The sequence below is a fragment of the Lissotriton helveticus genome, chromosome 5_1 (genome assembly GCF_964261635.1).
Source record: "Lissotriton helveticus chromosome 5_1, aLisHel1.1, whole genome shotgun sequence".
NCBI lineage: Eukaryota > Metazoa > Chordata > Amphibia > Caudata > Salamandridae > Lissotriton > Lissotriton helveticus.
The window spans coordinates 2,038,265,169-2,038,278,606 of NC_136065.1; the positions used below are offsets into that span (position 1 = coordinate 2,038,265,169).

Sequence of the window (13,438 nt, forward strand, 5' to 3'; positions counted from 1 at the left end):
AAAAAAATATATATATATACATATACACACACACAAGAAATATATGTGCCACCTTCGTTTTTTGTGAAAATGTAAGCATTCATGTGTATACAATTTATTCATAGATTATTTGATAATACACCATGGACCAGTTCATGAATTTTTTGATACGCAAGCAAGATAATTGGAAAGACTGATGATAAGGGATTAATCGGGGTAATTGCCAGTGTGATTCAGAAGAGCACATAAATAGCCAATGGACTTTCTCAAAATGACTCTCCATTATTCTTTATCACCATATATTACCGTAGATAAGTCAATGCAGTTAAGGAAATAAAAGTCTTTCAAAATTCAGGAGCAGGAGAGAAACCAGAGTGAAGCAAGGTGGAGGATAATGAGTTGTGCCAGTACAACAGGGTACAAGGAAGAGAAGAAAATAATAAAGTGTGGAGACAAGGCCAGATGATGATCTGGTTCAGAAGTGTGGAAAGCTAAAATAGCTGGTGAATGTTGCCCGGTACCTATACACTCTTGGGCGGATCTTTTAAAGCACTTCTGTCCTCTCTGCCCCAAAAGTACTGCCCCAAACCCAGAATTGAGTATCATGTAAGGTGATATACATAATGAACTACATAATAAATTATTCTCAACGATTATCCAAAATATGGAAAGCATTTTTCAAACATTGGAAACTCAGAAAAAAGAGGTGAAACACATTTAAAGAAAAACACTTGCATCTTATCAATGAGAAAATCGTTTAGAGATTTACTTTATTAAATCAAATCAGGAATCTTCACATAAACAAATGATCACAGAACCAAAAAAACTAAAATGTACTGTTGAATCAACTGTGGTAATTGTGATTACTGAGAGAAATAGTGCAGATCAACGATAAAGGCAGTGAAATCAAAGTAAAAGATCATGCAACATGTTGGCCAGTGCACACAGGGATAACAGAATATTCGGTGAAGTTATTTAATTTCATTTCACTATAATTACATCATTTCACTATAAGCATGAAGAAAGTTAAATCAACAATTGGCATACATTTCAATCAATATAACCATAATCAAACACAAATAGATGTATCAAATATTAGAGGTTTTAAAATCAAATAGAGGAGGAGGAAATGCAAGCCTGAATGCATTGAAACAAGAGATCTTCTGGCTAAAAACATTTAGAACCGTACATTCAAGAGGCATGAATGATGCCGATGAGCTGCCATGTCTTTTGAGAGTGTAAGAAAAAAACTTAATGGAGAATAAAAACTATTGACTACATCAAAGAGATTGAACGTAAGAGTTGAGTAAGGAGACTGGGCATGAGGTAAAGAACATTGTGAAAAAGATGAAAACTCCAAAAGCAGGAGTACACCAAATGGATGTACATCACACCATCAGCAGAAGCAGTGAATCAATCCAATATTAGGTGTATATGTTGTTTTCCATGGCAATGTTTGGAATGTATCTATTGAGGAACCGGTACATATCCCAAAAAGCAATGAGATGTTAAATTTTGTCCAAAATAAGATTATATTTTGATACAATTAATCAAAAAATCCCTAACAAATAATTGAATTAAAGTATAGAAAGGAAAATAAAAATAGTGCATTGTTGTAATCAAAATGGTGATGCATATTCAGAGAGTAGCAATTTCATGTGGGGACACATGGGAGTAGTGCAAGTTAGCTGAACCACTGTGGCTCGGGGAGGAGAGCTTGAACTGTATACCTCTGGACCTGTGGGAGGATTCAAAGAAAGAAAAATAATTTTTAAGTTTAGGGGTGGAGGAGTATTGAAGGAGCTGCACACCTCTGAGGGCTATGTGAAAATAGAGGGAACCTCACAGATGTGGCCCAAGTCTTGTGGTTAATCCAAGGAGAGTCGCGTTCCTCTGGTAAGGCATGGGGGATGGGAGTAGCTGTTCCTCAGTGGCCTAGGACTGAAGGTGGATTGAATAAGGTGTGCAATCTAGTCCAGTGGTTCTGGCCTGTAAGGAAGGATGTAAGGAGCTATGAGTCTCAGAGGGTTGCTCATCTAGAAAGGACAGAGCTGCATGTCGTTGTCACACAGCTCATGATATAATGGTATGAGACCTCGCGTATTTAGAGGAGGGACAGGGGATGATAGAAACAGTTCATGGATGGAGCCAACTAGCCAGGCACCACTAGCCTACAGCAGGGCAATGATTAAGAAAGCTGCAACCCTTTGTTGGAGGGCAGGGGGACAGCCATGTCTCTGTTCCTGGCTGGGGAAGACAGACTGATTTATACACCTCTAGTTCAGGACTGATGAAGGCTCACAGTGGATTTCACTCTGTGTCCATGGGCTGCACCACCTCTTCAACTAGTTCCAGCTCCAGGGGCGTGATGGTCTTTGTCAGTACTGCGGTGGTCCCCTTCCTGTACCGGTAAGACCCAAGCCTGGGAAAAACAACAGATTCAGAAGGCCTGAGTTAGACACCTGTTAATGTTAATAAAAATGTATAGAGCACACATACGTCGAGTGGCTTCATGGCGCTAAAAGGCTCCAAATACTGTCGAAAGGGAACATATAAGCTAATCTAGCTTTGTGCAAATAGCCAGGTTTTCAGGAGTTTCCTAAATTGCAAAAGGTCTGTACAAGACCGAATTTCCAGGGGATAGGAATTCCACAGTTTGGGGGCAAGAATGGCAAATCTGTGGCCTCCTTGACGAGCCCGTTTAAACACCGGGGTGGAAAGGAGAGAGAGATGGGTAGACCTTGAATTACGCATGGGAGTGTGCCTGAGAATTAGACTATTGATAAACAGACACGTGTAATAACTTGACATCAATCCATGGACCACAGCAACAGAAGCGCATTGTTATGATGGTGGTGGACAGGAATCCCTAGAATGGAGCAATTGAAGGGGTCACTGGTACAAACACTATCTTAAAACACCCAACAAACATCATGTCCAGACACAGTCCTTTCTCATGTGGTCTCAGATCTCTACTGTTTTGCTCTGCCAGAACAAGAGGGAAACACACCTTCACCCTGGAGACACATTGCACTGCTAACTACATACTGGGTTAACATTTCCCACAGCAGAAATCACAGGAACAATTCACAATTATAACCCTTTAAGAAAAGACCAGCTACGAGTTAACGTATGTCTATTAGGGATATGCATAAGCAGAGATGCAGAGGAGCAGAACTGTTTCAGGCTCACCTGTGTCCGCTCTGGCCTGGGCTGTCGTAGCCACGCAGAGACTCCGTGCCCTCCTTGGTGATGATGCACAAGTCCACATTGCTCCCGGATCCCAGGTCACAGGTGATTCCAGCAGTAATGGCCTCCCGCACCAGCTGTTTGGCATCCTCACGCTGTGAGGGATGAAGTGGACCCACAAATGGCAGAAGGGAAGAAAAAGCGATAGAAGAGGTCAAATTGGATGTCCACCTGCGTAGAAATCACTCGCAGTGAAATGAAATTTCTAGATGATTTTTTCCCCCATGGTGAGTCTGCAGGCAAAGCAATATGGAAGAGAAGTACAACTCCAGGAACACACATTAGGAAAAGATGTGCAGAGTTGTGCTGCAGAGAGACAAGTTCTGGGAATCAGCTGCTGTCACACACATGCTGGAGGGACAGCTTTGTGTTCCAGATAATGTAATGTAATGAAATTTGTACTTGTAAAGCGCACTGATACCCATGGGTGTCCTGGTGCTGTAACGCATACCGCTGTGGAACCCTTCCTGGCTTTTCCCTGTGAAATGTCCACTCCTGGGCACCCCCAAGGTGAAGCCAGGCATCCCAGCGCTGTTGGGGCTGTTGTGGAGATTAAGCAAGCTATTGCCCAGAGTTGCAGAGTGGGACCCATGATTAAACTAGGTACCGAGGCGAGAATTATCAGGTCCGAGGAAATTGAGCCCAAGACCTGCCGAGGTGGGAATTGAACCCTGGTCCCGGGCCAGATCTCTGCATCAGGGTCTGCCGCTCTAACCATTGAGCCACACTGTTGATGTACAATGATAGCATTGTACATCAACATTCACTCACTTGCCTTCTGCTGGGACAGCCCGGCTTATACTCAAAGAAGTTACATGGTGTGGAGGAAAGAGAGGACAAACATCCTACACATAGGAAACATCTTACACATTGGTGCTATGTCTCTCACTGCCCCATCAATCCTAGCCCACTGCAGACAAAGCAAAACGTATTCTGACACCATATCTGGCAATCTGCAATCATCAGGCATTCATTCACCTTGGCTCTTTACAAGAGCTCTGTTGGGGACTGGTTCAATAGATAGTGCTGGGAGTAAGTGGCACGTGTTTCTCTTTTTTTGGTTGTTCGAGAAGGCAGTGTCATCTGCCCATTTAATGATCTTACGTAGCAGTGATGAGTACAGTTGGTCTTCGATTTTAAATGCCACACCACAGAATCCACCCAGCAATTTCCCTGGCCTCACACTCCATTCCAACTTTGCACCGCGTGCCCTGTCCTCGAGGCCGCAGCAGGTGGAGAGGTTGTGGCAGGGGATGGGACAGCATGCACAGTGTCTCTTCTGCTACACATGCTGGTCCTGCTGGCAGATGACTCCTCACTTGATAAACACAATATACAATTATACAGCTCGCTAAAGCCACTAAAAGTGTTCTGATGCTTATGAAGGGAGCGGTGCACCGAATCAGGAATGCAAAAACACTTAGGATCATTATCAGGAGACCTGATGATGTGATGTTGGCTCACAAATACCAGTAACGAGTGGCCAGAAAGTCAAAAATTCTGCATCGAGAATGGAGTTTATGGACCTTTTGGAACACAGTAGAGTCAAAGAGCATAGGGTGTGGAATGGTTGATACATGACCAGTTTTTGTTTTTTTCAAAATATGTTTAGGATCTAAACCATAAAAATCCCTATAACAGAAGCAGTGAACATCAGACGTCTACCACATCCTAAGGACACCAGGACAAAGAGCGGAGACCAGAAAAGACAGCAGCATGGCACAGGAGGCCGAGGAAAGCTGGCATGGTCAAGCCCTGACCTAAAAATAGACTGGACCATGGCATTGTGGGGGTCCTCTGGAAGAAAATGAAAAATATTGTGGATGCCCTGAAGATAAAAGAAACTGCTGGATGTAAAATGGCATAGTAGGATGAAGGCAAACTCCCATGTTTTTGACAGAATGAGTATGGGAGGGTAGAGGACTCAGCCTCAGATGGTCATCAAGAAGCTGTCCAGGCACTGGGGGTGAGGGGGTCGATAATTAAGAGTCGTATCAGTGTTGAGTATGAGCCACAATGTGCAAGACATAGAAAAAAATAATATGGGACACAATAGCTGCCGGGATATCTAGGCGGATCTGGGGAGCAATGCCTCCCAGATCCACTGCAAGTCTCAGATCAGTGACATACAGGATCAGATTCAGTGACATACAGGAAAACAGATTCAATGATATACAGGAAAGCAGATGCAGTGGCACACATGAACGCAGATTCGGTGACATGCAGGAAGCAGATTCAGTAACACACATGAAAGCAGATTCAGTGATACAGGAAAACAGATTCAATGATATACAGGAAAGCAGATTCAGTGACATGCAGGAAGCAGATTCAGTGATATACAGGAAAACAGATTCAGTGACATTTTAGAAAGCAGATTCAGTGACATACAGGAAAGCTGGTTCAGTGACACAGGAAAACAGATTCAATGATATACAGGAAAGCAGATGCAGTGGCACACATGAACGCAGATTCGGTGACATGCAGGAAGCAGATTCAGTGACACACATGAAAGCAGATTCAGTGATACAGGAAAACAGATTCAATGATATACAGGAAAGCAGATTCAGTGACATGCAGGAAGCAGATTCAGGGATATACAGGAAAACAGATTCAGTGACATTTTAGAAAGCAGATTCAGTGACATACAGGAAAGCAGATTCAGTGACACACATGAAAGCAGATTCAGTGACACAGGAAAACAGATTCAATGATATACAGGAAAGCAGATGCAGTGGCACACATGAAAGCAGATTCGGTGACATGCAGGAAGCAGATTCAGTGACACACATGAAAGCAGATTCAGTGACACAGGAAAACAGATTCAATGGTATACAGGAAAGCAGATTCAGTGACACACATGAAAGCAGATTCAGTGACACAGGAAAACAGATTCAATGATATACAGGAAAGCAGATGCAGTGGCACACATGAAAGCAGATTCGGTGACATGCAGGAAGCAGATTCAGTGACACACATGAAAGCAGATTCAGTGACACAGGAAAACAGATTCAATGATATACAGGAAAGCAGATTCAGTGACATGCAGGAAGCAGATTCAGTGATATACAGGAAAACAGATTCAGTGACATTTTAGAAAGCAGATTCAGTGACATACAGGAAAGCAGGTTCAGTGCTATGCAATGGTCCTAAACCAGACTAATTAGAGTTCAGGAAAGATTTGAATTCAACAAAAAAAAAATCTTGAGCATGAATATGCGTTTCTAGTGCTTTGGGTTCCAAAAGGAGCAAAGATCTGTGGTGAAAATTGCTCCCGACAACCGGGTTGGCAGAAAGTTTTTTTGAAAAACAACACGATGACTGTGTCTATTCAAATAACAAGTCCATAGTCCGAATCCAAGGAGGAACTGCAAAGATCAATCATGGCTATACAACTAATACAAAGCTGTTAGAAGTGACATAATATTGGTATTACAGGTGATTTCTTACGTCAGCCTGCCTCTGATATTAAAAAGAATCCCCATAGGGAGAATAGCATATATAATATAATATGGCATCACATTGTATTATATTATGATATAAAATATGTATACACTGCACGTCTCAAAGTGAATTTTGTAAATAAAAAGTGTAATTAGTAACTTAATAGTGTCCATTTTGTTAGCTTCTGTTGGATCTAAAGCTTAGCTAACCTTTCATGACTGCAAACTGGTGACCTGTGGGCTTTACAAAGATCTACACCAGAGGCTGTATTACACCAAGTGCCCTGGGGATATCACAGGCGTGTGCGCTTGCTTGATACAGAGCCCCCTCTGTTATACTGATAGCGCTGGCGTATTAACACATATATGCAGCATAATCTTTACCCCTCATTCTCTGCATTGGGTGATGAATCGACATTAGTAAAAATCATTGTTACATGGGGAGAAACTCTCACCTCCAAGTTGGGCTTGAAACGATCTTCCAATACAGCGATGGCAGCCGCTGATCCGGAACCTGTGGCCGCAAGATGAGAGCGAATTAGAACCAGCATCTAGTGACAAGTCACTCATCATCATCCATAGACTGCTCCAGAGGTAGAGTATGTATGTCTGGTCTGTCTACAGTTATGACTTTTTTGTCAATCAAATGGTACACCTGCCAGTCTCTCTCTGTTCATCTCTCCATCCATGGCAGTGTGTGTTTGTCTGCCTCTCGGTCGGTCATTCGCTCTTTTCTTTTATGCCTGTCCATCCATTAGTGAGAATTAATCTATCTATGAGGCTCAACAGGTCACTATGGGCCATATGTATCAAGATACCCATTTGCGATTCCCAAATAGCGATTTTTAAGAAATCGCTATTTGAGAATCGCAAATGGGTATGTATGTACAAAATCGCATTTTTTTTGCTATTTCTTAGAATTCCTTAATTGCGATTAATTGCGATTAGCAAATTGGGAAGCGCAATTAAGGAATACTTTCCCATTCATTTCTATAGGCCAGGAGGCCCATAGGAATGAATGGGAAGTTATTCTCAATTTGCGATTCTCAATTTGCTAATCGCAAATTGAGAATAATTTCAAGGGTGCAGGGGTGTCCAAAGGACACCCTGTTGTACCCCTGAAATATGCATGGGTGCACATGTGGCGCACATACATGCCCTAAAGGCATGTATGTGCATCACATGGCACTTTGAAAAATGCAAAAATGTGCATTTTTCAAGGAATTCGCAACTTACCACCAACTAGAAGTTGGTGGTAATTTGCGATTCCTTAAGGGCATTTTGCTAACTTTTTTTGCTACATACATTGCATTTAAGGAATCGCAAAATTTGCGATTCCTTAAATGCAATTGCAAAATAAGGAATCACAAATTTAGCGATTCCCTATTTTGCACCAGTTTTGCTTAATACATTCCATTTAGCAAATTCGCATTCGCAATACATATGGCCCTATGTCTACTTGTGTGATTGTCACCATGGCATCCGCTGTCCATTATTCAGAACACCTCAGTCATGCTTAAAGTACAGGAAAGAAAGTCTTACCCATGGCAACAAAGGGAAGCGTGTCGGTGGATCCATGGGGGTAGATACTGTACAGGTGGGACCCCTTGCAATCCACGCCGCCCACAATTATAGATGCGCCAATGTGGCCCTGGTACCTGCGGCAGAGGAGGGCAGTCATAAGCACAGAAGTGAGAACATGCATGACTTCGATTGCTTCTCAACCTGGGCTCGAGCACCGTTGCAGATGGAATACGCAGCCACTTGGATCACAACTGAGGGTGCGATGACCAAGAGCGCCAGTACTGGGGTGCCACAGCACCAACATATGACTAGACGGACAACTGGAGGGGGAGGGGGGCAATGAGAAGACGGTGTGGTCATTACCAAGCATGCTTTGAATCTCAGAACAGGGACGTGTAAGGTCTGTACTCCATATCAGTCAGTAGTTACTGGCAGTATCTACTTTGGGTTCTGTAATTAACTACTAGCACCTGGGGCCTCTGTTTTTCCTCGTTGTACACTTTTCTCTCCATGGGCAGTAAGGGCAAGCAGTCAAGGCTGTCTCTAGGAAGTAACAGCAACACAAGCAATTTCAAAGAAATAGATTTAAAGTCTATGCTGAGTTATATCTTTTTTAAGAGGAATGCCCAAAATACTTTTAGGAGAGCCCCACACATGCCACATTTTCTAAAAACTTAAACCTATTGGCAGAGATTTACATCACCAAACCTACTTTCACTGTTTTTTGTAGTAGATTTTCCCAATCATATGTCTGGACAGCTGAGCCATATGCAGGGATCTAGTGAGAATGTCTTCCGGCATTTCCCACAAGCTACTAATCTCTGTGCGGAAACTAAATAGCACAGAATTCCTACAGAGGAAATGGAGCCCTCAGTGCAAACACACTTTTTTTTAAAAACGTATATTCACTGTAAAAAAGCCCTTTATCTTCACCCCCACCAAATGTGGGAGTAATAAGTTCTCCTTCCCATCCTGGAAGGGGAATTACTTCAGCCTTTCCAGCCACTTTGCCTACCCAATAAATCTATGATTCATATAGCCAGGGTGAGGAAATAATCTTTATTCTTTTGAATACTATAATGTTCTCAGAGGCGCGATCAACAAATACTGTGGCCAAGACCAAAGAACATTTTTCAAAGTATCAGATTCTATTGGATACACATATTAAAAATATACGTAAAAACCCCTAACACAACTGAAACACATAACCGTTCCACACAGATCATAAAAAGTCATTTTGAGGTAATTTAGTCAATTATTAAAGTAGCCCTGCAGTTGCTGTGCACGAAAAGAAACACTATCTCATTTTCATGCCAGCTAAAGAAGAGAAGATTAGCTGCAAATTACACCAGAACTGATGTTTTGGCTATGCTATAACTTTAAGTCTTCATCAGGCGGAAGCAGTATTCTTTTTCTGGAATACTAACATCTGTCCTAGTCTGCAGATAATGTTATATGTCAATGTCAATGAAAGTGATAACTGCTGATGTCAAATAATGGGAAAATAAATATTATTGTAGATCATCTATTTGTTTTTATCAATTGCAGTATATAGGTAATGACTTCACAAATGGATAAGAATACTTGTTTGCAGGAATCATGTCAAACAGCATTCATAACTGAAACTATCTTAAATTGAAGCCGGTTATAAATACTCTTTCCAGAACCAATTTCACGCGTTAGTAGAAGAGGCTTTTAGAGTTTGAATACCCGTTAAAGGTGACCTGTAATTTGGCACCAATGACTGGCACCAGTCAGATGTTGCGTCGCCATGTTTTGCTATAAGCATCAAGAAAGTTATCTGTGGTTTTCACAAGTACCTTTGTTAGCTTTGCATCAACCCGACACTTAACTCAACTTCTCACACACCCACCTCCTTCTCACAGACCCACTTAATTGCAACCTTTTCCTGCTCTCCTCCTTCCTCTCAAACCATTGCTTTGCCCCTCAGTTCCTCCTACTCTAGTCTAGGCCACTGATTCCTTCCATCCATCTCATATTCATTCCTTTTCTCCGAGTCTCTCTTCTCCCCGTGTTACCTCTCTCCCACCCTCTGATGTTCTTTCCTCCTAGTTCACTTCTTTTCTATTTCCTATTATATTTTTCCCTCGTAACTATTCCCACACTCCTTACATTTCCTCACACTCTCCCTCCGAACCCTTGAGAGGCAGTAGAGTGTAGAGTCTGTTTTATTTCGCTGAACACGATATTTTCCTGGGCTCGGGGGGCCAGGCCTGCCCGGGCACCCACCTGAAGAGCATCTGTTTCAGCATCCTGTTGACGGTCACCACGCGGGGGGTGCGGCCAGTGGAGAGGGCGTGCAGCTGCATGTTGGAGGATATGAGCTGGGTGGTCACCTCAGCGTCCGCCGCCACGCCGGCTCCGCAGCAGCTGTGCGGGGGGTGCAAGAAAACAGGAGTCAGTGCACAGTGTCGGGTATCAGAAACTCACCTTAACACCCTTTCTGGCTGAGGGCCCTTTTTAAACTGACATGTCCTATTAGTGCCAAGCTTTGTTGCATAAAATAGCCAGCAGGGGGCGGTGCTGCACAAGAAATTAAACTTGCCAATAATTTTTTTTACTCATACGCACTTGGTGCACCTTTCACATTCTTTTTTTTTTATTTCTGTAATTTTTTATTGTGTAAAAAAATATATATTTACATGGAGCACGGAATATACATGAGTGGAGGAAAAAGGGAGGAAAGAAAGGCAAAAGAAAGAGGACGAGAAAGGCGCCAGGGGGGGGGGGAGGTAGGAGGGGGTGTTGGCCACCGTCGTTCCGTGGCTTTGTTCGAGTGTCAGTTTCAAAGTCCAGCTTGTCATCATCTTCTGCCGCCCCCTCCGCGTGGCTCGGTTGGTGTCCTTGACCCGCGCCCCGGACGAAAGAGAGGGTTGCGGAGGATAGAAGTCGAGAAAGAAAGAGTGGAGGAGCCTTGCGTATTAATTTCCTTCTGTTGGCGCGTGGATCCTCAGGTTGCGACCCTCTGCGGTGGTTTAGAGTTTGCGCCTATGGGGGTTTCTGCGATGATAGGTAGAGGTCTAGGGGTTCCCACATGTTCGACTGCCTATGAGTTTTCGGCGTATATTTCGCTGTGATGTTATCTGCCCCCCTTAGGAACGTGACCCAGTTTAGCCATGCCTGGGGCGCAGCCTTTGAGGTGTCCTTCCAGTTACTTAGGACTATTTTGACTGCAGCCGTCAGCAGTAGGTCAATGAGGTCACGCTCCTCTTTCGTTGTGATGGCCGGGGATGCAAAACCTAGGACTAGACTTGGGAAATCTATGTGTATGGCTACTCCTGTGATCTCATTGATAAGTGTCCCAATTCTGTCCCAGAATTCCCTGATCTTAGGGCAGCTGAGAAGCAGGTGTTCTAAGTCTCCCTTCTCTCTGTCACAGTTCCAGCATGCATCACTCTCTCGGATCCCCAAGGAGGCCAGGCGGGCTGGTGTCCAGTACGCCTTGTGTACTAGCCAGTATTTGGTCTGGTTTAGCGTTGCAGTTATTTTTTTCCTAGAAGTTGATCTCCATAGTTCCGCTTTCTCGGTCTCACTTACCCCCACATGCATCAATCTAGGATTTTGCATTTCTTAAATAGCGAAAATTAAGGAATCACTATTTAGGAAATGCAAAATCCTATGCATCAAGAAATCCTAAAAGTTTTTAGGATTTCTTAATTTTCGGAAATTGCGATTCCTTAATTGCGAATCGCAATTAAGGAAGAGGCCCATAGGAATCAATGCCGTTTTGCATTTTTTTTTTTTGCACTCGCAATTTGTTGATGCATTGCAAGGGTGCAGAGGGGGTTCAAAGGACCCCCCCCCCTGCACCCCTGAAATGTATTTTCAAGTGCATGTTTCACACACACATGTCCTAAGGACATGTGTGTCTGTAACATGCAAGTTTAAAAAATGCATTTTTTTGCCTTTTTAAAAATTTTCGCAAATTAACACGAGGGTCAACCTCGTGTTAATTTGCACTTCCAATTTCAAAATTCGCTATTTTTTACAAATTGATGCATTGCATTTAAGGAATCGCACAAATGCGATTCCTTAATTGCATTTGCATTTTTAAGAAATGCAAAAAATAGCGAATTGTTTCATGCATCCCAAAAAAGTATTTAGGAAGTGCAAACGGCCGAATTTACCGATTCGCACCGTTTGCACTTCCTAAATAGGTTGATGCATGTGGGGGACAGTTCCTTTCCTGCTGCACCTCCCCAGAAATTTGTAACCTTATCATTGAGTTTGGTCTTTTTGGGGCGGAGTGTTTTGTATAGGTGTGCTACTTGGTGTCCTAGTGTGTTGAGACTGGCTGCAAGTTGTATGAGTGATGGTGTTCGGTTGTTAAGGTTCGCTTTCCTGATTGCCACTTTGATTTTCAGGAAGTTGTAGAGCTCTATGCTTTGTAGATTGTGAGCTTCCTTGAGGGTGTCAAATGTTGTGTACTCGCCCTGCTTTTGAAGGTCCTGGGCAGTGGAGATACCATGTTTGTACCATTCGTGCATGTCTAGAACCTTATCCCTGTATCTTAACTTAGGGTTATACCAGATGGATTCTAATTGGCCTCCCTTGATGCTTGTTGTCAGGAGTTTGTCAACACTTAGGAGAGCTATTTTTGTGTTCTTTAGGACTGGGTTGTCTTTGGCTGCTGGGTGTCGAGTGGCAGTGAGGAGGGCGATGGGGTTCATGCCTTTTAGTAGTCCTCGCTCGAGTGTGAGCCATGCTGGGGTGTATTCCTGTCTTGGGTCTAACCAATGTAGCCCCTGTCTGGCTATGCAGGCTACCTGGAATCGTTTGAAGTTAGTTATGTTTAGCCCACCCTGATCTTTTGAGAGTCTAAGCTTTTGTAGGCTTATTCTAGGTTTTTTCCCTCTCCACAAAAAGTTGTTCAGTATTTTGTCTAGTCTCTTGTGGAAGTCTTCTGTGTTGGTAAGTGGGAGCATGGTTAGCATGTAGTTGACCATCGGTGTGATCATCATTTTTATCACTTCTACCCTTCCCCACCATGTTGTGAATCTGGGGGACCACCCTTCTACTTTATCCTTAATTTTCTGGATTGTTGCTTGTTCATTATGTTCCAGTGTCGTTCTTAGGTCTCTCTCAAAGAGGATGCCTAAGTATTTTATGGGCTTCTGTTGCCAAGCTAGTCCAGACGTTCCTAGTACTGTTCTTGTCGTGTGGATGTTTAACGGTTTGCACTCTGATTTGTCTGTATTGAGTTTGTACCCTACGCATATTTCCCG

At 43.1% G+C, this 13,438-nt stretch overlaps 1 protein-coding gene across 2 annotated transcripts in view; it reads right to left on the minus strand.

Moving 5' to 3' along the window:
* Positions 1 to 720: 720 nt before the first annotated feature.
* Positions 721 to 13,438, minus strand: part of LOC144756227 (proteasome subunit beta type-7-like) — a 145,671-nt gene continuing 132,953 nt past the window's right edge. For both annotated transcript variants that reach the window (XM_078645846.1, XM_078645847.1), the window contains exons 4-8: positions 10,443 to 10,583; positions 8,211 to 8,326; positions 7,124 to 7,182; positions 3,172 to 3,323; positions 721 to 2,401 (exon numbers count right to left, since the gene is read on the minus strand). In XM_078645846.1, coding sequence (XP_078501972.1) covers positions 2,290 to 2,401; positions 3,172 to 3,323; positions 7,124 to 7,182; positions 8,211 to 8,326; positions 10,443 to 10,583 — 580 coding nt within the window. In that variant the 3' untranslated portion in view covers positions 721 to 2,289. The remainder of the gene's footprint in view (positions 2,402 to 3,171; positions 3,324 to 7,123; positions 7,183 to 8,210; positions 8,327 to 10,442; positions 10,584 to 13,438) is intronic.